Genomic DNA, 26,456 nt, shown 5'->3' with positions numbered 1-26,456 from the left:
AATCTCCCCCCCCCCCCCCCCAAACCCCAAAGAGAATGGCATATCCAAAGTACGCACAGTTACACACAGGTACCTTATAATCGTTTAGAGTGGGAAACTCTGACTGCAGCTAAATGTTCACTCTCTCCCTGTTGTATGTGCAGGCTCCACACTGCGGTGTTGAGCACTCTTCATTTGTTGGGTAGTCTGGTTGTATCCACACTATGCCAGGATATACAAGGTCCAAGATCCCAAGATGTGTGTGTGTGTGTGTGGGGGGGGGGGGGGGGGGTATGTGTGACTTGTGTGTGACCTGTGTGTGCCATACATTGTACGTGTGCACGCACACTTCACAGCCTTTCACTTCATAATCCTACCGGATATTCTTCGTCCGTTGAGGCCCATACGTAACGATGCTAATCCACAGATCAGAGTGAAGAGCAAGAGAGCTCGCAGCGTCAGCTTGATCCCGAGCACTACCTTGCAATAGCTTGAGCCAATGCGAGCAACACTGATCAGCGACAAGATTGAATATGCCGATGGCAAGATCAGCCATGTCTGCGACTTGCGATGTGAACTGAAACAGAGCAGCAGAAACATACACATGAACATTCCATGTATATGTATATGTATATGTATATGTATGTATATGTATATGTACAGTCGTCCCTCTCTAATCCGGCACCTTTTGCTACGGCATTTTCTGCTGGATTAACGAGGGTGCTGGATTAAGAAATCCTGCCCTCTGACCCGGCCCTACCCAATTGCATGCATGTATCATATGTATGTCAAAACGCAGGGTTTTTCCGTGTCGACCCAAGTATTTGGTGCACGGCTTTATATTCTCAATTGTCCTCCGGGAATATACACAGTGATAAAGTAAAACAGAGAACATGTTCACATGTACTCTTGCACACACACGCACACACACACACACACACACCTGAAAATTGGCAGGACACTACTCCTTGCTAAATAAAAATAAGAAAGTATAGTTGACTGCCGTTGTCTCCTGGACAAGCCTAGCCTGGCCTGGCAAGGAGTGCACCTGTACGGTACGCGATTTAGATTTACGACTGCCGGATTATGAAATCAAACTACGTGCAGTTTGAGCGATTCGTTTCAAAAAGTCACTGCCGGAGGCGGAATTCAAGTGCCGGATTAAGATGTAGGAATTGAACGAAAAAAATCGGTTTCGTCAGAAAGTGCGCCGGTTGGCAAGGGTTCCGGATAAACAAGTGCCGGATTAGAGAGGGACGACTGTATATGTATATGTATAATTATGTAAGATGATTGCATACCTATACTGTATATACACAGATGCATGAGCACACACAGCGGAGAGGAGACAAAGTATAGGAAGTCTAACACAAGCACCATTACACGTGCTCGTGTGTGTGTACGCGTGCGTATGTGTGTGTGTGTGTGTGTGTGTGTGTGTGTGTGTGTGTGTGTGTGTGTGTGTGCATGTGCATGGGTGTGTGCGTGCGTGCGCGCATGTGTGTATGTGTGTGTATGGTGTGTGTGTGTGTGTGTGTGTGTGTGTGCGTGCGTGTGTGTGTGTGTGTGTGTGTGTGTGTGTGTGTGTGTGTGTGTGTGTGTGTGTGTGTGTGTGTGTGTGTGTGTGTGTGTGTGTGTGTGTGTGCACTCCCGTCATCTCACTACTGCTGATCTAGCCCAGAGAGCGCGTCTTTCTGAAGACATTGACACTCTCCTGCGTGAGTACCGTCTGCATTGGCTGGGTCATGACGCCCATATGGACGCAGCCCGGACTCCTCAACAAGTGTTGTTTGGGGAGCTCGAGGCAACCAGACCTCGGCATGGACCAAAGAAGCGTTGGCGAGACACGGTTGTCGGTGATCTGCGCTCACTGGATATTCTGGAGTCCGAGTGGTACCAGCTCGTACAGGATCGTCCGGAATGGTGCAGGCGGGTCCATCAACATCGTCTTCCTCTCCCAGCACCGAAGGACTTCCACTGCGCATGCGGCAGTACGTTTTGGAGAAGTGGCGATTTGAAGCGTCACCTCAAGTACTGCCCAACTCATAGCCTATCATCTCCACTGGAGATGGGGCGTCAAAGGTCAAGGTCAAAGGTGTGTGCATGTGTATGCGTGCACGTGCGTGTGTACATGCTTGGTGAATGTCTCGGATACCAGGAAATCTAGCAACACTCTAATCTATATACGTGGGTGAGCCAACACAGCCGCTATCACAGCACACAAGCTGTACCTTATGCATACGTTCTGCAACATGCTCTGGCACATCAGCCCTCAGCAAGCTGGGATGGTATATGGTTGTAATGACAGCACGGCACACAATGTTATCACGTTGCTCTCTCAGCAGAGTCCAGCATGCTGAAATCACAGACACTACTACATCACCGTCCACCTCGACCACCTAGAATCAGCATAACAATGAAAACACGAAACAAAAAAACAAGAAATCGTTAAGTGAAACAGTGTGAAATTAACACTAACACGATACTATGGTGCAGGGATGACAAAACTTCACCACCAAAGTGAAAGAAGCAACAACATGGACCAAAAATAGGACTGAACTGTGCGAATTACGGACAACATTCGCATTTTCAGGTTCCAGAGGGTGCCCTTCGAGGTCGTGTCCAGCCCTTTCTTATTGGCAGCCACTGTCAACCACCACCTCAAGACAGCCAGCAGTGATGTGGCAGCCGACATCCAGCAGAGCATGTACGTGGACAATCACATCAGCGGAACAGACACTGTCACCAGTGCTGTTCATCACTACGAACAAGGCAAGCAGCTGTTTGAACAGGCGTCGATGAACTTGCGAGAGTGGTCATCGAACAGCAAAGAATTCATGCAGTTGATTCCAGAGAAAGATAAGGCATCAACAGCGACGGCAAAGGTTCTGGGAACGCAGTGGCACACTGAGCTCGATTTAATCAGAATCAGTCCAATGAGCAGCCGAGACAGAATTGTGAGGACGAAGCGAGATTTGGTCAGCGAGATGTCCCAATTCTACGATCCACTGGGCCTGTTCTCACCCATCATCACACGCGCGAAGTTGCTCATACAAGAAGTTTGGAAGCGGGACATTGGCTGGGACGATCCTTTACCCCCAGACATCATGGAGCGTTGGCGGCCAAGGCGAGCAATGTCCAGGTTCCCCGCTACGTCGGCGATCAAGGACAGCAAGCATCGCAGAGAGAGCTTCACATTTTCTGCGATGCGTCAAATGAAGCTTACGGCGCAGCCGCGTACCTACGGACCATTGGCGATGAAGATAGTTCCCCATCAGTACATCTGATCTACAGCAAGAGCAGAATCTCGCCAATCAAGGCCGTGACCACTCCCCGCCTTGAGCTACTCGCTGCTCTAATCGGAGCAAGGATGGTGAAATTCTTGAAGAACCAGCTGCCCTTTCCCCTGACGGAAGTTCACCTGTGGTCGGACTCACAGTGTGCTCTAGGTTGGATTGAAGGCAGGAACAAGACACGGCCAACATTTGTCGAGAACTGCCTACGGGAAATACGTCAAGACAGTACCATCCAATTTCGGTATGTTCGGACGCGAGAAAACCCTGCAGACCTTCCCTTTTGTGGAACGACACCTGGCGACATCGAAGACAATCAGCTCTGGTGGAATGGTCCAGACTGGCTTTCACCATCAACAGCTTCTTGGCCACCACCAATTAAGCCGGAAACTGAAACAACTGAAGCGACTGAGATCACTGCTGGGATCGCGGAGGGTCCTTCGGAGAATATCCCGGGTTTCGGCACCAAAGAAATGTCGTGACCTGGTTCAAACTATTACTAATTTATTACTATTGGGAACTATTGCATGGACAGCATCTTGATGCTACAATCCGTAAGATTCTCTACAACACGCAGCTCTAGCTGTGTGCTCTATGCACAGAAGTCCACTCCAAGTCAAACACTCGTTGCAAACATATCCAGAATAATTACTTCCAATAACTCCATCTCACTTCCAAACTTGTCCCAACTGGGCACAGAACAATAACTAATTCAAAAGTGAAAAGAATTCGGGTGGACACACCCATTCCCATAGCGCTGCACATCACATCCGAACCAGTTCCGTTATTTTTACAACGAAAGGCAATCAAAAACAACTCTATCGCGCCAGCCTAAAGAAACATGATAAACGGCCGGCTGGTTCAATTCAAATGTAGCGATATGTGTACCTGAAGTAGCTGAGTACAACATATGTGTAGCATTCTAGCAGTTACCTGAAGCGTACATCATACATGCGCGTAGCCAAAGAATGCCAACAAAAGTAGCATAGGGTCAAATACAACGTAAATTCAAACATAAACAGTCGCTTCGCGACAACTAGTGTGAGTGTAGTGACGGATTCTTTTTGAATACATACGTCAGGTTGGCGTTCGTGCATGTATACAGCGGAGGTGGAAGAAGAAGTCGGCTGTGCACAGGCATTTGTTGTCAAGTCAGCACTGTGGTGAGTTGTGTAATGATTCCTAGTTTAGTACTGTATGTCTTGCTCGTAAGGTTCCTCAATAGAAGGTGTTAGGAGCCGTATACATGCACGAGCGCCAACCGTGAGCATGTGGGGGGCATGTGATCTTACATACAGCAGTAGCCAATCACCACACAAAACACAACATAGTAATGCATGTACAAGGACTACCCTCCTCACCTGCGGAAGAAGGGTTCTCAAGGCTACCAGAACTGGCAAGCCAGCTTTGCCGCCAACAACCGATAGTGCCGACACAGCTGCAGTGGTCAGTTCAACACCAGGAAATACGTCATTACCATCTGGCTGATTCCTACGACCAGCTTCTCCATTTGACAGGACATGTGGAATGACACGTACCAACGCATGCCACAAGCACTGGAAGAGTGTTACAAAAGATCACACGCACACACGCACGCACACACACACACACACACACACACACACACACACACACACACACACATACACACACAGCGCACACAGAAGAAAGCAATGAGCGTAATCACAGTGCAATGAAAGAAGATTTGCCAGAACAGCATTTCCAAATAACAACACAACAGGAAAGAGCTTAATTATACAGTGTCAACAGAACCATCACCTGAATCTCACCTGCACACATTCTGCACCAAAGCGGCCCCAGTCCTTGTGCATCTGAGCAGCATTCTGCACAGCTGGCCTTGGCGGAACCATGTTCTGATTGGCCAGGGAGAGAACAAACGTGCACAGCTTGTCAAAGGCATCAGCTGCAATGGCATCGTGTGACATCCGACGTCGCTGGCCATCCTCTTCCAGGTGAATACTGGCCAGCCATGCTAACAAGTGAAGCGAAGATAACTGCTGGAGGGCCTGGCTCATGCTAGAGTTAGCCTGTGCAGTTGGACATAAATGTTTGAACAGGAAGAACCATACCATCATAACTTGCTTCATATCTTAGCAAGAACACAGCTATGTGCCAAGACAATCATGGAACTGACAGCCATGAAAAACAAAACTGAATAACAAAGCCAGAAATTATTACAATAAACACCATCAAACGTTCGGAAGCAAAATTAACATGTTACCACAAAGAGGGGTCAATTACAGAGACATCGGAAAAGGGCCACAGGTGTTGAGAGTGTGTACGATGTAGGTTTTCCATCATTTCAGTAGCTTGTTCCACATGACTAAAACATCTATAAACAGGAGTTGAGGAACTACTAGATGCTAGAAGGAGAGAAGAGATGCATGGTATTGTACTTACTGCACCCTGATGGGCTGCAAGGCAAGTGAGATGTATGGTATTGTACTTACTGCATCCCGATGGGCTGCAAGGCAGGTGGAAAGTGAAGACATGCAGTTGAAAATAAGAGATGGTTGGTAGCACATGCTGTGCACGCTGGCCAGATTGGTGAAGCAGTTCTGCTGAGTGGCATCTTGCGTTGAACTGAAAACGGATTCCAACAGAGTGTGCATACTCTGTACGCTCGCCACGCTGACAGCCTACTGAACACACAGTACCCAATGTCAAGAATTTATGCATGCACGCACACGTGCACACACACACACACATACACACACACGCGCAAACACACACACACACACGCAAACACACATGCGCAAACACACACACACACACACACACACACACACACACACACATGGCTCAGGTGATAAGCAGGTACAACCAATATTCCACATCACCACGCATAACCAGCAATTCTGCAAAGCATTGACAACATACAGCACACTGATGTCAGTTCGTCAAACCTCACAGTACCGCAACAAGGATATTTGCCATCTCAAAGGACCAAAGAAGGCACAAACGACGTACATTGTGTTCAGCTATGGACAGCATGCGTTGTTGTAAGAAAGTGACTAACGACGATCCAATGTCATTCAGCAGGCAGCAGATACCACTGAAGAGGCGATCATCTGCAACATACAGCATCCACGCGCACACACGTCCCCAAAACACACAAACACATACACACATACACATACACACACACATACACACATACACACACACACACACACGCAGTGTTCGCATGATAGTGCACATAACCAGTATTCTTTGTTCCCCATGCCGTAGTCATCCACTGACATCGACCCCAATGTTGCAACGAAACCCGGACACTTCCTCAAAGAACATGACTATTACATGACCAAGCGCAAGCTGCAAGGCAAATTTCATTTCCATTTCAGCATAGGACTTCACCATCTTGGAATTCTTACGAAGTAGAGCATTGGAGAACCGACGCTGACGTGCACGCCCTTGGAGTGCACCATAGCTCGCCCACCGCCGTTACCGCAGGAAGTCCATTCGGATCCACACAACGGCAACTCGACAAGACTAGCCGCCTGAACCAAAGACGTGCATTGCTAGCCGACGGCGTTTCCCTTTCAACGGTTTCACGTGCTTTTAACTCTCTTTTCAAAGTGTTTTCATCTTTCCCTCTTCTACTAGCTAGGAATAGTTGGTGGGTTTGTCAAGTTCATCAGAATGTTTCTTTCAACTCTTTTTTAGGTCCGTTTCAGGTCTGATCACGTTGATGGTGCATGAGCATACTGCACCACCTAGGACACACCTAACAAATCGTGCGTGCCTACTATGTATGGCACTGCAACCTGAAGTGTAATGCTAAATTCTGAGCATTGAAAACAGATGTCTGGAGTACCAATGCTACTTTGTCCTACAATAGCAAACGCCATGGTGTTAGTCGCATGGGAAACTTATACAGCTAGTGTTTCAGTACCACACAAAATCAAGGACTATCATGCACACCTGGTTGCGCCATGTCCATTGCCTGTGAGAAATACAGCAAAACAAACACGTTCAGTACGTGTACTTGTCCCTTACTGTCACTATTCTCCTGCTTTCTCTGAACACAAGCGTAGTCCAATACAGCCTGCAGGATCTCCAGCGCAGCATTCGCACGCTGTTGGCAGATGTACGTGTGGCTGTCGATGTTGTCAAGGACATCATGCAGGGGCTTCAGTACTCCAGCATGCCACTGCTGAGCAGTGCCTATGCAAAGACATTGTACACATGCATGCACGTACAGATACATTGTACAATTGTACATACAAGGTATTTGATAACACACACTCACATACATGACAATAATAACACACCGAGTCCGCAAATCTCAATGTGGAAAACTACCTACAGTCGCCACTGTGCTGTAGAGCACTCCAAACGTGTCACCCTTTACAAAACACATTGCTTCATGTCTTACCATTTGCGCTTTCATCATCAGTGAGTGAGTCGGCAGCAAGTGCTACAGCTCTTGCAATGGCTGCAACCGACAAGTCCTCACTGCTCATTTCACCTGAACACAAGATAAGGATATAGCATCATCATCAGTCATCACACACCAGCAGCAGCAGCAGCAGCAGCAGCAGGCACGAGATTGGCAATACATGTACATGTACTAACAGGGAAACAAATAAAATAAAAACAAGAACAGCAACTACAACAACTTCGTCGACAAGGACTGTGGTGGTGGCGGCAGCAGCAGCAGCAGCAGCACTATCACCAAGAATAAAACTGATGCCGGGTGCTTGAGCCAGTGGGAAACAGTATCCACAACTGAGCAGCAAGAAACCTTTTGTCCGCAAGAAGAAAAAACTACCGGTGTGCTAACACTCTGCATTTGTATGAACATAATACTATATGTAATTCAATGCAGCAATAGACAGTTGATGTCGCTTATTGTTATTCAATGAAGCATACCTACAAGTTGGCTACAACAGAACGAAGTACAGTCATGGAGTGACATGCACACAACAGTGACAATGTTGGTTTGCCTATAGGAGTGGACAAAGTGTTCGGCAACGTGAAGAGCACCTAAAAAATGATCCAATGTTTGACTCACTGGCAACTTCAGATGTGGAGGTTGTAGAAGATGCACTTTCTAGCTTCCTGGTAATGAGTCCACGAAGCCAGTCTTGCAGAGCGTATAGAGGGTCCGCCTCTGAAGGTAATCCGCTGGATAGTGCAGATTTGGATACTGTTCTGAACCATGTTGACACCTACATGCATATTTACAGCAAAAAATATCAAAATCATGAACATAAACACATATGCACCCACACACACAATCACATGCACACACACACACACACACACACACACACACACACACACACACACACACACACACACACACACACACACACACACAACGCACACACACACGCACACACGCACGCACGCACGCACGCACGCACGCACACATGCATGCATACATGCTAGTGTACCCCAAACTAAATTGGTTTTTGAATGGCCTCGTACAGGTGATGGGTGTAATGCTGGCAGAATGCTGACAGCAGGATCTACTCACCTCCAACCATATGGCACTGCCTCGAACTAGACTCTCTATTCCATTGAACGTAGAGAGCATCTGAACAATGGAGGTTAATGACACATGTTCCTGGAATAACAGCAGCAGTAATAACAGCAGTCAGCAGCAGTAACAACAGCAGCAGTAACAACAGCAGCAGTAACAACAGCGGCAGTAATAGCAGCAGCAGCAGACTCATAGCAAAAGATACCCAGCAATACGACCAATATTGATACAACTCTGATCAGCCTAGATTCAGTAAATGAGAATGGCATTTCACCAGGCCCAGGGGGTGCACCTGATCAGGGCACAACCTGTACAGACTTGTGAGAAAATTCTACTGCACTTGGTAGTTTACAAGCAAATTTGCGTTTGGTGAAAGGTTTTGAGCCCATGGGTTAATATTCACTTAATAAGCAGAGGTGGGCTCGTGTCCAGACAGATTGTAGCATGGAAATGCTCTGAAACATAGCCCAGTAAGATGGGATAAAGCCGATAAACCTACCCGATCAGTGAGATGAATAACACTCTTCAGCATAAAGCCCTGGGTAGCGGCGCGGATTAGAACCTCGTGAGTACGAAACGCCTTCAGCACCACATGCCTGAAAACCAAACCAAATATACAGGGCATAACTGTTACTCGTATAAGGTATAGTGGGCATAACAATCATGTCACCAAACAATCATGTCACCAACCCATCATGTCACCAAAAAAACACTGGTATCTTCAGGCACTAACCCACCAAAGATGACCAGAGATATGAAAATGACAGGACCAACACCACCAAGATACAACATTTCAATGTAGCAATATACTTCAGTTCAGAGGTAAGCAATACTTTACAATGAAATGGTAAATGTAACAAACTGCATAGTCACATACATACCCAATGTTAGCCAGATCTCCCTCAGCCCATACTGCACAGTCACATACATACCCAATGTTAGCCAGATCTCCCTCAGCCCATACTGCACAGTCACATACATACCCAATGTTAGCCAGATCTCCCTCAGCCCATACTGCACAGTCACATACTGACGCTATGGCATTCCATATGTACATCATTGGCACGGATGTCAGTGAAAGTTGACAGAAGCGATCCAGGAACATTCTCAGGAACAAAACTGTGAAAACGCAAAGGAGACCAACGCATAGTATTACTATCACATGTGCATAATGTCCTGCTTCTGATGTGCATTGTCTCTCCAGTGTTTGATAATATCAAACGCATGTGTATATATACGTGTGCGCGCGTGCGTGTGTGTGCACGCGCGCTCGCGTTACTGCGTCATTGCTGTGAATCAGGCCAATCAGCAATAAATTTAATGGAAAAATAAGGGTTGGTATTTTTAACCTGCTGAGAAGAGTAGCGGTGCAAGATACTGCCTTATGTGATGGCTACATTCAGTGAGCTTTGTTTCAAGGGCTTTTCCTGCTACGCTACAAGAACACTCAAAGTGAAACTTCTGTATGCTACTTGAAGTACTTGACTGCACACTGTAAGCATCCGTACCTTTGTCTTCCGTGGACAGCAGCTTCACAAGATCTGTCAAGAAAGTCTTGAGTAGATCTGCATGTACTGGCAGATCATTGTCAACAACTCCATGATCCCTATCAACACAGCAATGCACGGTCACAAAGAGATCAGCTGTCCATGAACACACATTGCAGTGGCCGCCAGGCAAATGCTACCTACGGGACTTCAATAGCGGCAGTGATGCGCCAGTCATACCATTGGGCCTTGCACAGAACTGGCTAGTACTGGCAATGGTCTCCATGGTCACCTTGAACATGCATTATTCAGGGCAGACATTATTCCCCATCACTCATTCTACATTCCTGCTGACTGGCAACTAACTTCTATTCTCAGAGCTGACCAACTGCAAACTGACGCACAGCAGCTGGGCTCACTCCTGTAACAATTGCAAGTCGATGCGAGGGCTAGGATTCCATTCATATCGATCTCTTATTCAAATCAGATAGTTCTGTGTACGCCAACACAATACCAGGCTTATGTGCCGATTGTCTACATTGAAAATAGTGAACATGAAGCGAGAACGACTACAGTCAACTCTGGATATAGCAAACACTAATGTGCAGGAGAATTAGTTCTTTATAGCCAAAGTCCTTTATAACGGAAATGCACTCACACAGTCACAGTACTGTAAATATACAAATTTTCGGCAGCTATTTAATTTCGGCTATATTCGGCACCGACCCAAAACGCCTAAATTAAAACGCCTGTGAAATTTTTCACAGCATCTGTCGCACTATACCATGCCCTCTATCTACCCCACGCCGAAAATAAATTGCCGCCGAAAGGTCAAAAATCGTGAAGTGCCGAAATTTTGCAGCGCCGAAATTTTGTATATTTACAATATGAAAATTAATGTGTCCTATCTGACATTCTACCCGTGACTGCATAGTTAACATGCTCCCCTACAAGATATGGTTTGTTATAAACGAAAACAATTCGCCACAACGGGTCAATTTTGTATGGGTTCAAACAGGCTATAATTCGCTATAATTCGCTACATGCGAATTCGTTATAAGTGGAGTCGACTATACATGTACATCAGAACATGTAGCAGTGAATCCAGTTTGTCAAAGCTCACCTGGAGTACAGATCAGTTGAAAAAAGTGCCTGCAGAAATGGACCCAGCAGAAACTGCGTAGGAGACACAAAAGAGAATAAGAACTAAGCCCCCATAACCTCAAGCTCCACTGTAGACCCTTGCTCAGCTACTAAACAAAGACTGCTGTCATAGGAAACCCTTTCTCAGGGTGTGCATGTGCAGACTCCACTGCAGCAAACTCATCTTCAAAAAAAAGTTCATCCAAATTTATGGTCTCTGCATTGCAGTTGCGTAAAGTAAAACTCTCAATCAATAGTTCGGCCTTAGGCCATCATCAGGACTGATAAGAAACAGACAGTGATCTGGGCCTAATACTATGGTTTTGTCAACTTCTGGTATGATAGGTAAAGCTTCAATCTCCCCATCATCGCATGCCTTATTTATTGACAAGAATGAAAGCTGCTGCTTGCCGTTCTGCTGGCTATCATGGACAGCCTATGGTGAAACGATCGGCTAAACCCCACTGAAAAGAACTGAGAGGAGTTTTGCAATAGAAAAGATGATTCAATGTGCAAAATACAGTGAGAATCACCAAATTTATACACACAGGTAAGTAAAACGACTCTTACATTCCAAGTGCTGGGCTGTGTGAATACATTGTGAAGAAGGCCAGTTGACTCCAGACAAACGCGCACTGCCCACGTCCCCATGAAAGCCAGCTCATGGCGAAACAGGCGTTCAAATAGCACAGCCAGCCATGAAAAATGCATCACTGTAAACAATAGGACAGGTAAAAGCATGCTTTGCAAATCAAATTACACAACAGTGATTGACACACAGTGACTGAAGCAGGGAATCGACCAACACATCTACACCGTAATACCATGAGTACATTACCCCAAGAGTGTGCAACTCTGCATATGGGGTCTGACGCGGCGCGCTGACCACACTATGCAGCCATGAACTGTGGGCCATTGTGTCATTATTGATTTGCTACGGTTTCCTGCTTCCAAATCCGCTTTTCTCAGAGACTTGGGATGGTTTCGTACGAGTTGCGTCGCGCACGGGCATTGAACTTACCGTATTGCGTGTGAAATCACTGCAGCTAAACTGTAGGAAAGCTCAAATCCAGGCAGCTTGATCGTTATTTCACTGCGTAATGAAGGCAGCGCTCCGCTCAGAGCACCCATGGCTCGAAGATCAGAGTTGCACACTCTTGGGGTTATGCACTCTTGGTGATATGTTATAGAGAAGAAAATAAAAGAAGAAGACACAGATGCAAAGTAGTTGAATGCAATCTGACCTTTCTGTTCACATGCGGCTATCAACTTGTACATCCTGGGCAGCACCGGGCGAATGATGTGTGCCTGCAATGGTATGAGCATAGCACACATAGAGAGACAGAACAGCTCATTGCAAATCAGCAATGATTTTTTTAAGGACCGTGGTTAAATACTTCAAACACACAGCCTTGGCAGCACTGCAGTACATATTTGCATGCTGTTCACAAACACCATGCCTTCCAGGCATAAGATTGCAACACTACAGTCACACAATGTAGTGGGCTCCACCTCGAGTTACCGGAATCCCCAAAAAGGCCATTCAGACACGTGGTCAGCGCTGCCACACCAGCCAACTGATCGGCAGCAGAGAATGAATAAACATGTACCGTATCTCACCCGATATAAGTTGCACCGGTTTACAGTAAACTTCAAGGGAAAAGAAGGGGATGCGAAATCGAGTGTGACAACCTACTCTTATGTGAATACATGTATACCGAAACAGTATGGCTGAAACCTGAAAATGGTGGTGCGACTTATAATCGAGTGTGACTAATAATCGGGGAAATGCGGTACGCAAAGTGTCCAGCGGTACTTGAAGTGCCCAAGCATAGGAGTATACTAGTACTCAGTATAGTACATACCTGTGTCTCTTCCAAAGTGGCCAGAAGTAGCTCAAAATCTTGCCAAGCAGTAACGTATAGCTCATTGCCTGGACACCACCAGAACACTCCACTGCCATCAGCGACTGACACCTTTCCATGCCGCCGCAATGACACTAGACAACAGCGCAGCAAATGGCTGGCCTGCTTGCGGCAAAGCGCATCCGACAGTGACAAGCCATCCACAATCAGTTTCCAGAACTTCGGCTGAAGGCGAATGTCAAAAGACGCACTGACTGTCTTATCAAGCAGCACGTCGATGATACTACAAGATATCAAGAGAGATCGACTCATCCAGCTGAACTCCCCATGCTGTACTTGAGGCGTATGCGACACACTGGAAAGCAGCTCCCACATCTTTATACTCCATTCGGCAATGCCAGGTGATGAAATTGACCATACTTTAGGCACCAGAATTGAAACAAGGAATGTAAGAATGGATTGCGAACAGTGGCATAATGCATTCATTAGCGGTTCAGCTAAACAGGCACAAAACCCGGACATATCGTTAACACCAGTCAAAACGTTCTCCGCAATCTCCACGGCTATATATACAGGAAAGTACATTTCCAATTCCTCGGTACTGTCTGCAGAAGACTGGTCAGTGGCTAACACATCTTCTGTTGGACATGAACATCTCCTCAGTGCAGAGACACATTTTTCCAACACATTCTCATACAATGCTCTCTCGCCATGCCTGCAGCAAAACACTGCAATATCCGAAATGCAACGTCTGTACTTGATTGAGCGAGCTCCATTACAACTAGGCGAGAGACCTCCATACGATTTTTCTACAACAGATGTCCATAGTAATTGCGACACAGCACTAGCTTCCCTCTGCACTAACGAACTAGGCAGTAGCGACTTGATGGCTTCCAAAGTTTGGAGGCCATTTGAGATGAGAATGCCTTCATCGCACTCTTCATCGCTCCCAGATGGGATGCCAACCAACAGCGAGGATATCACATCCACCATGGTGAAAAACTTAGCTCTTCTCAATGGACAGGAGCATGACTGTTGCGCAGAATGCCACAATTATTTTACAAGTACAAGGAATATACAAAATTCTCAATCAACTGTATTTTGAAAAAATGATTTTGTATGACTGCTAAATGCCAGCGCTAGCACGTGATGCACGCACGTGGAAGAGGTTGTTACATGTACGTACATGACTCGGATTTTTTTTCTTTTTCATCAGTTCACTGGTTCACTGGGCACGGAGAATCCGTGTGGACTGGCTTTCACACGAACCATGTTTCGTATGGAGATTTTGCGTCATCGGGTGCAGAAAGATTTTTCGCGTACAAATTTGGTACGAGAAACATGGATTTTCCGCGGGAAGTTTTGATTTCGGTACAAAATTTCAAAATAAAAAGGCATAGCGCGGGAATGTGACGTGTTTGCGATCGTAACCTAGGCAATGACGGCAAACACATAACGTCATAGTAAGTTCCGTACTCCGGAACATTTCACTGCTCGAAAACGACGTATAAAAAATCCGTAGCGCCTCTACGGATTTTTCTCCCTTTCTCGACTCTCTGGCCTTGCTGGTACTGCTGTTGCCTGTTGCCAGTGTTCGAGTTCGAAACATCGCCGGGTTGGTTGGTTGGCTGGTTGCTGCTGCTGCTGTTGCTGCTGCTGCTGTTGCTGCTGCTGCTGCTGGCAGCCTGCTGCTGCTGTTGTTGTTTTCAACTTCAATAAACGGGAACCAGGCCCAGTGATATAAAGGCGAATCATCGGGACAACTTGAGCCGCATTTAGAAATGAAAGGAAAGGGTTGAGGTCGCCGATTGTGACAAAAGAATCATAAGCCATAATCTGATAATCTTGTTTCGCTCTTCTTTGCAATGTGAATAGGTCAACGGGGAGGAAGGGAAGGAGGGAGAGAGGGAGCGATGAAGGGAGAGAGGAAGGGAAAGAGGGAGGGGGAAGAGGGAGGGAGGAAGAGAGGGAGGGAGAGAGGGAGAGGGAGGGAAAGAGGAGGGAGGTAAAGAGGGACGGGGGAGATGGAGGGAGAGAGGGAGGGAGGGAAAGAGGGAGAGGGGGAGGGACAGAGGGAGGAAGACTCGGAGGGAGCCGGGGTAGGAGGGAGGGAGGGAGAGCGAGACAGACAGACAGACACTGAGACAAAGAGACAGACAGACAAAGAGACAGAAGCAGAGACAGAGAGCTTCTTCAATTTTCTTCCAGGAGACACGGGTACGGTAATGACCGAAGTTCGGGCCGATTTAGCTGAAAGCTCAAGACGCGATATCTTTCCTCAGTCTCCAGACAGCACGCTGTTTCGACCTTATACTTATTACTGTATGTCTCCTCAGCGGAGCTCAGAGTTACTGGCCGAACCGATCGCAATGAAGTCTTCTGAACAACAAAGCATTATTAAACCGACTCAAAGCTCTAAAGTCAAAGTTAACTGCGATAAACAACGCGAGCTTTGCACCAGGGCAGACAACTAACGTTTGTGTTACTTTAACGTTTACCAGAAAGAGTGTTCAACTCAATCTGCGGACAACATGCTGTTTCGACCTTACTAGGTCTCCTCAGCGGACCTCAGAGTTACTGGCTATCTTTCCTCTGTTGTTTTGGCGTCCCTCGGAGGCTCCGTTTGACCACTCGCCAGCCAGTGTTATACAAAGTCATGTACAAGTATGCGTTTGTGTTAACGCAGGGACACGCACTGCCCATCCATATTACTACGTGTAGTACGCTACAATCATTGCAAGCTACTTCGAAGTACAATGCCATGTACATGTAGCTGGAAATGGGAGCCTATGGCTATGTTTTACTATCAGTTGCAGTGCAGCAGTGCATTAGTTAGCTGTAGTGCGAGCCAACAGGAAACTATAATTATTCGAAGTGGACCATAGCTAAGCAGAGTGCATGGGGTCATTTCACCGGCGACTTGTCAAAGGTGGTGGGCTAGCAAGCCTAGCATGCTGGCAAATAGCATACTGACCTGCCTAACATTACCAAACTAGTGCACGTCGGACTTATACGTGATACTATGGTAATATTGGACAGCCCAAGCCTCAAGTTGCGTTTCTGTTTGTGCACATCTCTGCCTGTGCTCTACATCTCTCATGCCCGTATTTGGGCAAGGCGAATGCGCACAGCCCATCCTTTGATTGGCCTTGAAATTCTCTCAATCCCGCAATGCTGCCAGTAGCTGGCTAGTGACGTTGCCTTGAAATTGGTCAGGCTAGTTATACATATGCTGCTAAGAGATGTAGCTACAATACTAGCCTGCCGCTTAGTGCTAACCAGTGTGGCAGCATAGTCGTTGACAGCTGGATGGCCTGTGCCTCCCCTTGGCGCTGACCGCAGGCAGTGTTTGGCATAATCTCAGCGGCTGACGTACATGTACAATGACTATGTACACAACTGAGGTGTCAAGCTGATGAATGCTGCCAGCTAGCCCAGCCTAGCATAGACATAGCCAGCAGCAGGATAGACGGATTTCAGACTGCAACTGGTTTGACAGGTGGATGTAACTGCAAAGTATTGACATGTGACAATAATCATAAATTGCAATGACGAATAGAGTCTGTTGAAGCTACCTAACACCATGAACACAGCAAGTAGCCATATCTCCCAGTAAGGACAAGTACAATCAGTCATGTAGATCTATGGATAGTAACACTGCCGGTGAAGTAACCATGACCTGCACTATGCGGCGAGTATGCCTATGCCATGGCCATGATGACTGACTGTCTGTACGACACTCTTTCAGCACTGCTCTATCATTGAACACACACGTGATTGCATCCTATCGTCGACTCTCGTGATTTCGGCCATTTTGGCGGGGAAAGACGACAAGTTGCACACAGGCTCGGCTTAGCGGTACGTCTCTGAGCACGCACTCCTGCCCTTCATTGCCATACATTCTTATTCACTTCTTCGAATCCGGATGCGACGAGCAATGGTTTTGCCCATGTAGGCGCTTTTACCATGTTTACCGCTAACGCCGGGGCAAGGCCACACTGCAAATCCACTGTTCCGTCAGTTCGGCGAAACAGTAAATGCCTAGCCGGAGGAGCGCTGGGCCATGCGCTGCTTCGTCGTGCTTCAATGAGCCGGCGTCGATAGAGCTCTTGGCTACATTGTGGTTCAATTGACCAGGACGCGGGTCTTTCAGCTTTCACGGACAATTGTCCGTGAAGTGGGCTCTCCTCTCTAAAATAACTCCCGGACCAACACCTGGTTGTGGGAGAGGAGAGACTCAAGCAGCAAACTGGACGGCAACTGCCTGCAGCCAGGTCTAGTGGCATCTGAACATCTGAACGCAGTAGTCGTGTGAGAGTGTGAGTGCTGGGGTGCAGCGCGCGGGTCCGGCAAGAGCGACATCATGAAGGGTTGGCTGTGGATTGCCTGTTTGGTGCTCGTCCTGGTCGTTCTGCTGTCGGTCGATGATGGTGAAGCCAGGGGCAGTCGACGCCGCCGCTCGTACAGGGTATCAAGACGACGAGCAGCATTGAGCAGCAGACGTCGAAGCTATACTGCTAGTCGGCGACGTTATGTGGTATCATCCAGGAGGAGGAGTTATCTTCGTCGAAGATCGTCTCTAAGGAGACGATCATCACTTCGACGTAGATCATCTCTGAGAAGACGTAGCTACCTCCGCCGAAGATCATCTCTCAGGAGACGAGCAGTTCTGAGGAGACGAAGCTACCTCCGCCGAAGATCATCTCTCAGGAGACGAGCAGTTCTGAGGAGACGAAGTTACCTCCGCCGAAGATCATCTCTCAGGAGACGAGCAGTTCTGAGGAGACGAAGCTACCTCCGTCGAAGATCATCTCTCAGGAGACGAAGCTACCTCCGCCGAAGATCATCTCTGAGGAGACGGGCAGTTCTGAGACGTCGAAGCTACCTCCGCCGAAGATCATCTCTCAGGAGACGAGCAGTTCTGAGGAGACGAAGCTACCTCCGCCGAAGATCATCTCTCAGGAGACGAGCAGTTCTGAGGAGACGAAGCTACCTCCGCCGAAGATCATCTCTCAGGAGACGAGCAGTTCTGAGGAGACGAAGCTACCTCCGTCGAAGATCATCTCTGAGGAGACGAGCAGTTCTGAGGAGACGAAGCTACCTCCGCCGAAGGTCGTCTCTCAGGAGACGAGCAGTTCTCAGACGTCGAAGCTACCTCCGCCGAAGATCATCTCTCAGGAGACGAGCAGTTCTGAGGAGACGAAGCTACCTCCGCCGAAGATCATCTCTCAGACGTCGAAGCTACCTCCGCCGAAGATCATCTCTCAGGAGACGAGCAGTTCTGAGGAGACGAAGCTACCTCCGCCGAAGATCATCTCTCAGGAGACGAGCAGTTCTGAGGAGACGAAGCTACCTCCGCCGAAGATCATCTCTCAGGAGACGAGCAGTTCTGAGGAGACGAAGCTACCTCCGTCGAAGATCATCTCTGAGGAGACGAGCAGTTCTGAGGAGACGAAGCTACCTCCGCCGAAGATCATCTCTCAGACGTAGAAGCTACCTCCGCCGAAGATCATCTCTCAGGAGACGAGCAGTTCTGAGGAGACGAAGCTACCTCCGCCGAAGATCATCTCTCAGACGTCGAAGCTACCTCCGCCGAAGATCATCTCTCAGGAGAAGAGCAGTTCTGAGGAGACGAAGCTACCTCCGCCGAAGGTCCTCTCTCAGGAGACGAGCAGTTCTCAGACGTCGAAGCTACCTCCGCCGAAGATCATCTCTCAGACGTCGAAGCTACCTCCGCCGAAGATCATCTCTCAGGAGAAGAGCAGTTCTAAGGAGACGAAGCTACCTCCGCCGAAGGTCCTCTCTCAGGAGACGAGCAGTTCTGAGGAGACGAAGCTACCTCCGCCGAAGATCATCTCTCAGGAGACGAGCAGTTCTGAGGAGACGAAGCTACCTCCGCCGAAGATCATCTCTCAGGAGACGAGCAGTTCTGAGGAGACGAAGCTACCTCCGCCGAAGATCATCTCTCAGACGTCGAAGCTACCTCCGCCGAAGATCATCTCTCAGGAGACGAGCAGTTCTGAGGAGACGAAGCTACCTCCGCCGAAGGTCCTCCCTCAGGAGACGAGCAGCTCTGAGGAGACGAAGCTACCTCCGCCGAAGATCATCTCTCAGACGTCGAAGCTACCTCCGCCGAAGATCATCTCTCAGGAGACGAGCAGTTCTGAGGAGACGAAGCTACCTCCGCCGAAGATCATCTCTCAGACGTCGAAGCTACCTCCGCCGAAGGTCATCTCTCAGGAGACGAGCAGTTCTGAGGAGACGAAGCTACCTCCGCCGAAGATCATCTCTCAGACGTCGAAGCTACCTCCGCCGAAGATCATCTCTCAGGAGACGAGCAGTTCTGAGGAGACGAAGCTACCTCCGCCGAAGATCATCTCTCAGACGTCGAAGCTACCTCCGCCGAAGATCATCTCTCAGGAGACGAGCAGTTCTGAGGAGACGAAGCTACCTCCGCCGAAGATCATCTCTCAGACGTCGAAGCTACCTCCGCCGAAGATCATCTCTCAGGAGACGAGCAGTTCTGAGGAGACGAAGCTACCTCCGCCGAAGATCATCTCTCAGACGTCGAAGCTACCTCCGCCGAAGATCATCTCTCAGGAGACGAGCAGTTCTGAGGAGACGAAGCTACCTCCGCCGAAGATCATCTCTCAGACGTCGAAGCTACCTCCGCCGAAGATCATCTCTGAGGAGACGAAGCTACCTCCGCCGAAGGTCCTCTCTCAGGAGACGAGCAGTTCTGAGGAGACGAAGCTACCTCCGCCGAAGATCATCTCTCAGACGTCGAAGCTACCTCCGCCGAAGATCATCTCTCAGGAGACGAGCAGTTCTGAGGAGACGAAGCTACCTCCGCCGAAGGTCTTCTCTCAGGAGGCGAGCAGTTCCGAGGAGACGAAGCTACCTCCGCCGAAGATCATCTCTTAGACGTCGAAGCTACCTCCGCCGAAGATCATCTCTCAGGAGACGAGCAGTTCTGAGGAGACGAAGCTACCTCCGCCGAAGATCATCTCTCAGACGTCGAAGCTACCTCCGCCGAAGATCATCTCTCAGGAGACGAGCAGTTCTGAGGAGACGAAGCTACCTCCGCCGAAGATCATCTCTCAGACGTCGAAGCTACCTCCGCCGAAGATCATCTCTCAGGAGACGAGCAGTTCTGAGGAGACGAAGCTACCTCCGCCGAAGATCATCTCTCAGACGTCGAAGCTACCTCCGTCGAAGATCATCTCTCAGACGCCGAAGCTACCTCCGCCGAAGATCGTCTCTCAGGAGACGAGCAGTTCTGAGGAGACGGAGCTACCTCCGCCGAAGATCATCTCTCAGGAGACGAAGCTATCTCAGACGCAGATCGACGCTAAGAAGACGAAGCTATCTCCGCCGAAGGTCATCACTGCGGAGGAGGAGCTACCTCCGTCGACGATCATCACTGCGGAGAAGGAGCTACCTCCGACGACGATCATCCCTGAGAAGACGAAGCTACCTTCGTCGACGATCATCCCTGAGAAGACGAAGCTATCTTCGTCGAAGGTCATCACTGCGGAGGAGGAGCTACCTCCGTCGACGATCATCATTGCGGAGAAGGAGCTACCTTCGTCGACGATCAACCCTGCGGAGAAGGAGCTACCTCCGACGACGATCATCCCTGAGAAGACGAAGCTACCTTCGTCGACGATCATCCCTGAGAAGACGAAGCTATCTTCGTCGAAGGTCATCACTGCGGAGAAGGAGCTACCTTCGCCGACGATCGTCACTGCGGAGAAGGAGCTACCTTCGTCGCCGTGGCTATGTTAGACGCCGAACAAGTCCCAGCACTGGTAAGGTTCTGCTTTTGGGGATTATCTGTCTGCAGTAGTTTGACTCCTAGGTTCCTGGTTGCAAGTACGCCATTAAGCCAACAAAGCTGGGTATTAGGTTCCATTCTTAACTCAAGAACCACAGGCCCCCGAGCAGGGTACCCATGCACTCGTATATGGGGAATACCCTCCTGGACCAACAGATCAACGACAAGTGATAAGATACTCGGTCTGCGTACAAGCAAGCTTTGAGTCACTACGCAGTAAATCAGATATGTGACAGGAAGTGAAGTACTAAAGGCTACGAATGCATTTGTAAGGTATTGACCAAGATCAGGTCTGCGGGTATATTTCACATAATCGGTGATCTGGACCAGTCATGTGATCTGGACCAGTCATGTGATCTGGACCAGTCAAGGATCACAAGAACCAACCGATGCAGGGCAATCTAGCGGAATGATAATTTTAAACGAGCTTCATTTCCGGTCACTTATCCAATTCGCTGCATAGTGACTCAAAGCTGGCAAACGTTGGTGATTTAAGCAAGAGAAATAAGCTCCAAAGACGTACAACTCTGGACACCCTTGCTATGAGTCCTCCGACGGCAAAACTCATCTCACGTTGTGTAGCGTTCACAGTGTACGTAACGTCGCTCCGAACCTCTGTTAAAGGGGAAGTTAAGGCAAAAATTAAAATTTCACCAGTTGTAGTCTTCGGGGTGCTGAATCGAATGGTCGTAGTCCGAGGAAGCTGAGACGCTCCCTTCCTACTTGAATCCCAATCGAACTCGCGCACTTCCACCGAAACTGGGTGACTGCGCCCTACTAGATGGGGATTTGTATGCAAAATGTTACTAAAAGCGCCATTTCGTTCTTATAAAAGCACGGATGAACGCGATTGGCCCATATGTTGTAGTCTTTTGGACGCTGAGTCGACTGGTTTTGGTCCGAAAAGGCTGCGATGCAGCGTTCCTCCTTTATTCCCAATCGAACATGGTTGAACAAGCGGTCACGTGCTCCTGCGTACGCCAGTCACCCGGTCACCGTGCCTGCAGGGTACAACTTACTAGCCTGTTTGACCTTTTTTGGGTGCAGTCCTGTCACTCGAGTTGAACCTTGGTGTGAAAGTCGTCGCCTGCTGGCGTGGTACTCAGTAACCAGGTGATTTGGGCACCCAGGAGCACGTGACCGCTTGTTCAACCATGTTCGATTGGGAATAAAGGAGGAACGCTGCATCGCAGCCTTTTCGGACCAAAACCAGTCGACTCAGCGTCCAAAAGAGTACAACATATGGGCCAATCGCGGTCATCCGTGCTTTTATAAGAACGAAATGGCGCTTTTAGTGACATTTTGCATACAAATCCCCACCTAGTAGGGCGCAGTCACCCAGTTTCGGTGGAAGTGCGCGAGTTCGATTGGGATTCAAGTAGGAAGGGAGCGTCTCAGCTTTCTCGGACCAAGACCATTCGACTCAGCACCCCGAAGACTACAACTGGTGAAATTTTAATTTTTGCCTTAACTTCCCCTTTAAGCAAGCAGTGGAGTAGTAAAAAGAGCACCCTCCCGACAGAAACTCACTTGGCTTATGCGAGTCATCAACATGATCATGGTAGATATCCAGACCACACAAGCTGGTCTACTCTGTACATGTACGTAGTACGGGGCATACTTGGAGCGGGTGATGTAAGATTTCGCCATCCGAGACCCCCCCCCCCCCCCCCCCCCCCCTATGCAGAGTTGCACACTCCTCAGTGGGACCTACGACGATTTGGTGTAATTTAGGGGGCGTTCGTTTTTGATCTACAGGTTTGGGTAGACACTACTTCTTTCGGTAGACGTGTTCGTTTTTTGAAAAAATTCTACTCAAAAGGGTAGATTCTACTTTCCTCTACCGGCTCTACCAGGAAAAAGTTGGTCGAATCCGGTAGAAGTTGGTAGAGCTACGGGATTTCCAGCAAGATCAAGGATTTGTACACAACTCCATCCAAAAAAGGAACATTTCACGTACACATCGTGTAAACTACTAAATCCGGTAGAACAGCGTTCGTAAACTTGCCTCTACCATCTACCTCTATCAGTAGAGTGACTCTACTCTACTCTACCAGGTAGCTAAAAACGAACGCAGCCTTACTCTTGATATACGAGTCATAAGACAGGGGCGACATAACACAATACTGCGGTGAGAACTCCGGCTAGTGCGGCCGGTGTGGCGACCAACCAACTTTCTTACAAAACATAACCTTGGAAATATTCTTCTGATGCTGGACATGAGGCAAGGTTCGACAGATATTGTTTGTCTTTGATGTGCTGTTCCAGGAGGGTATTCCCCGTGGAGTGCATGGACAGCCTGCTCGGTGACCTGCGGCTCTGGAGTACAGTATCGCACTCGATGCTGTGTTGGCTCAACAACGTACTGCGCCACTCGGCCTGACATCACCGTCCGGCAGGCCTGCACACTCACACCGTGTCAAGGAAGTGAGTCTTATTGTGTACAGCATTTCAATGACGCACATCAATCAAGAACATACACACCGTGATACAATTTTACTGAACTACAGATGCTAAAATAGCATGTCCATGCAACCGCCCAGGAATCATCTATGGCATGTACCACTACACACATTTTGATTTACTGGTACTTCTGTGCATCTAATTACCCTTGCAACCAGGCCACACATCGGCACGTAAGTAGATCAATTGACATGCAGACATGCAACACAATGTAGGACTGGAACTGAATTCCTGCCTAGGCTACCCTCCCCTCTCATAATCCCCGTCCCCTCCCCTCTGCCCCAATGGTTCCTGGACAGCAGTGACACAGCCGGTACTATGATGATTATGGTGACATGGTATGGTAGAGGGCGGCACATAGTGTGTAATTACGCCATTCTGGCTTCTTGTGGTATCTTGTTGAATAATACAAACGCCTAGGCCAATGGATACAAACTGTGTACTTTCTTCTGTGTTCTTTTCTTGACAGCAACACTGAATCCGGTCACTAACCGTCCGACCACCACCCGGCCACTGAATCCAATCACCACAGTCAGCCAACCAAGCACTACAGCTCTATGTGCAGCTGGCGACTCGCAGCAGCGGCAGTGCGGCGTGCAGTGCGTCTGTATCAACGGTGCCTGGTCATGCTGCAGAGTGCGCCGTGAGATCACCACCATGAACCCCATCGACCGCGAGACCTTCATCCACGTCTTCCATACCATGACCATGAGTGAACCGTATCGCACACGCTATCGCCAACTTCTGACTCGTCATCGGTCGCTCTTCGATGGCAGGATTCACGAGCAGCGCGAGTTCTTGCCATGGCATCGCTGGTACTTACTCCAAGTAGAGAACATCCTACAGCAGATCAACTGCTCAGTGACTCTGCCGTACTTTGACTGGTCGGCACATTCACACAGTCCCTGGACCGCGCCAGTCTGGCTTGCCACACAGTTCGGAGGCAATGGAAACTGCAACCTGGGCGGAGGCAGCCGCTGCTGTATCCAGACGGGTAGGTTCTCAAGCGGCCAGGGATGGCGCAAGTCGAACGGAGAATGCCTGAAGCGTCAATTCGACGGAACCCTTCCCGACATGCCCGCCATCATGCTAGTGCTGAGCAACTCCGCTGCTCAGTTCGGTCGCTTTGAGACCGCTGTGCGTGGCCCGTTGCACGATGGACCACATTGTGCCTTCGGTGGAGATATGTGCACTGAGTACGCAGCAGAAGATCCCATGTTCAATCTGCATCACGCTTTCATCGACGCTATCTGGTACAGATGGCAAGCACGCAGCAGCGCGCACTTGAGAGCATACTTTGCCACGCGCACAACACCACTGACAGGTGTGCCTGGTGCTACCGTGCGTGACTACCACAACAGCCATAGCCTGCCCGGAGGCATTGGCGTGTGCTACATCGACCCAGCGCAAGGTGTAATTACCGTCAGCTCAGTGCAGGCTGCACGAGGGTTACCAGCAAGCAGAGTGGTGGCGGCCGCTTCCAAGGTACTGGCCCGTCTACCGGCCAAGACTATTGCCGCAATTCCACGCTCCAAGTTCACGCCGCTATCAGCTCGTGGCAAGGCGCTGCGCTTGTTCCACGTCACCCCGGCAGATCGTGCTAGGATGACTGCATACGACCGCATGCTGCAGCCATCACGCACCGTACAGCAGTGCGGCGGCACCCTGCCGACAGCGTTGGATCGACATCTTGGATTCCCGGCTGACTATGTGGCAGCCGATCGCAAGTACACCTGCAAGCGACGCAAGCCGTGAGCCAGCCATGTCTAACTGCAAAGCTGCTGCATCATGAGTAAATGTCGGTTCTCTCGGCGCTGTACAACAATGGTTCATGGCACTGGTTTTTCTTCTTTTTGGAACTGTCATTTCAATACGATAGTCGCTGGCAAATTGCATTTTCATTTGTTCATATTAGTTTCCGTCACAACTGCACTAGAAGTAGTAACACGTGTATTGACTGTACTAGAGTGTATAGACTATTTAGGCTGCAACGCGTGTTCTCTAGAGCTACTGTCAAAATGCATACTGCTGCTTTGTCGAGTGCAGCCTTCGCGGTGACCTTACTTTGCATTCATGGAAGAGCACATTTCGCTGTTCCCGGATCCCCTGCTTACAAATGGATTGTATTTTCTTCTTTTCGCTACTATTGTAGCTTGTAGACGCTTACTACTTATTTTCTGGACACACGATTTAACCCGAGCATGCTTTATTGCGCCCTTTTAGCGCCAATTCATGATGATCATTCACCACACCAATGATCTACATTTTTTACTCTAATTTCAGAAATTTTTGGTGCTCAATATTTTCGGTATGAGTGCAAAAGGCCAGGTTAGGTGAACAGAAAATGTACGTACTGAGAAGCAGTTCCCTATTGGATTATGTGTGTTAGTGTTTGTTCGGTTTGTTGACAAGTATGGAACAGATGCACCGAAAGTACCGAAAATAAAAGTCCACCGAAATTTTGTGAAATTACAGTATTTTCAGAGTGAACACGGCTTCAGAGTCTTCGCTCAAGTCCCTTCTCCTCATACTACAGAGAACATGTGCATGATTCGGACGGGAACGTGTGCATGTAAGTTATGTTTGCTGATGCATTGATGCCATTGGGTTTTGATTATTTTGGCACTTGTCGAAATTCCAGCCGCCATTAAATTTACATGCACACGCGCCTGCTGGTGACCTGGTGCTGTTATCATGGCTAGCCTATAGAGTGGTACCAGCTCACGTCCGCTCCAAGATAAACTGAGTACGGATTGACTCCACAACGTGCAATGTGTGAAAAAAGGTATGTATCGTACGACCTACAGACAGGACACTGCCTCCAAATAATGATCATGATAGGGAGGTGGTGGTGGTGGTGGTGGTGGTGGTGGTGGT

The 26,456-nt window shown here is 48.7% G+C and overlaps 4 protein-coding genes across 4 annotated transcripts in view; 2 read left to right on the top strand and 2 right to left on the bottom strand.

Annotated features, from left to right (window-relative positions):
- LOC135806140 (probable methyltransferase TARBP1) overlaps nt 1-14,310 on the bottom strand; it is a 31,905-nt gene extending 17,595 nt beyond the window's left edge. Inside the window, exons 1-17 of the mRNA XM_065320291.1 lie at nt 13,280-14,310; nt 12,659-12,722; nt 11,985-12,127; nt 11,395-11,447; nt 10,293-10,390; nt 9,768-9,903; nt 9,284-9,380; nt 8,779-8,868; nt 8,311-8,467; nt 7,672-7,764; nt 7,293-7,460; nt 6,264-6,364; nt 5,744-5,932; nt 5,063-5,320; nt 4,634-4,828; nt 2,211-2,378; nt 357-556 (exon numbers count right to left, since the gene is read on the bottom strand). Coding sequence (XP_065176363.1) covers nt 357-556; nt 2,211-2,378; nt 4,634-4,828; nt 5,063-5,320; nt 5,744-5,932; nt 6,264-6,364; nt 7,293-7,460; nt 7,672-7,764; nt 8,311-8,467; nt 8,779-8,868; nt 9,284-9,380; nt 9,768-9,903; nt 10,293-10,390; nt 11,395-11,447; nt 11,985-12,127; nt 12,659-12,722; nt 13,280-14,272 — 3,203 coding nt within the window. The 5' untranslated portion in view covers nt 14,273-14,310. The remainder of the gene's footprint in view (nt 1-356; nt 557-2,210; nt 2,379-4,633; nt 4,829-5,062; nt 5,321-5,743; nt 5,933-6,263; nt 6,365-7,292; nt 7,461-7,671; nt 7,765-8,310; nt 8,468-8,778; nt 8,869-9,283; nt 9,381-9,767; nt 9,904-10,292; nt 10,391-11,394; nt 11,448-11,984; nt 12,128-12,658; nt 12,723-13,279) is intronic.
- A 3,332-nt stretch (nt 14,311-17,642) lies between these two features.
- Nucleotides 17,643-18,778, top strand: LOC135808515 (protein mono-ADP-ribosyltransferase PARP4-like). The gene is made up of 2 exons (XM_065321714.1): nt 17,643-17,747; nt 17,909-18,778. The coding sequence occupies exons 1-2, from the start codon at nt 17,643-17,645 to the stop codon at nt 18,767-18,769; spliced, it is 966 nt and encodes a 321-aa protein (XP_065177786.1). The 3' UTR covers nt 18,770-18,778.
- Nucleotides 18,770-23,525, top strand: LOC135808506 (titin-like; the record flags this gene model as incomplete). Its single annotated transcript, XM_065321704.1, has 3 exons — nt 18,770-20,137; nt 20,228-21,090; nt 23,385-23,525. Coding segments are annotated over 2 exons (2,208 nt in total), but the record flags the coding sequence as incomplete, so codon positions are not given.
- Nucleotides 23,526-26,317: 2,792 nt separating this feature from the next.
- LOC135808494 (pseudouridylate synthase 7 homolog) overlaps nt 26,318-26,456 on the bottom strand; it is a 23,466-nt gene continuing 23,327 nt past the window's right edge. Inside the window, exon 17 of the mRNA XM_065321695.1 lies at nt 26,318-26,456. This exon is cut by the window's right edge and continues 1,813 nt beyond it. The gene's annotated coding sequence lies outside the window, so the exon portion shown is untranslated.

Source organism: Sycon ciliatum, chromosome 1, assembly GCF_964019385.1.
Source record: "Sycon ciliatum chromosome 1, ocSycCili1.1, whole genome shotgun sequence".
Classification (NCBI taxonomy): Eukaryota; Metazoa; Porifera; class Calcarea; order Leucosolenida; family Sycettidae; genus Sycon; species Sycon ciliatum.
This window is presented reverse-complemented; position numbering and strand designations above follow the sequence as displayed.

What these genes read in the sequence shown, in the direction of transcription:
- LOC135808515 (XM_065321714.1), top strand. Translation starts at nt 17,643, where the DNA reads ATGAAGGGTTGGCTGTGGATTGCCTGTTTGGTGCTCGTCCTGGTCGTT. An exon ending in GACGCCGCCGCTCGTACAGG is followed by an intron (nt 17,748 to 17,908) that starts GTATCAAGACGA and finishes GAGAAGACGTAG; the next exon opens with CTACCTCCGCCGAAGATCAT.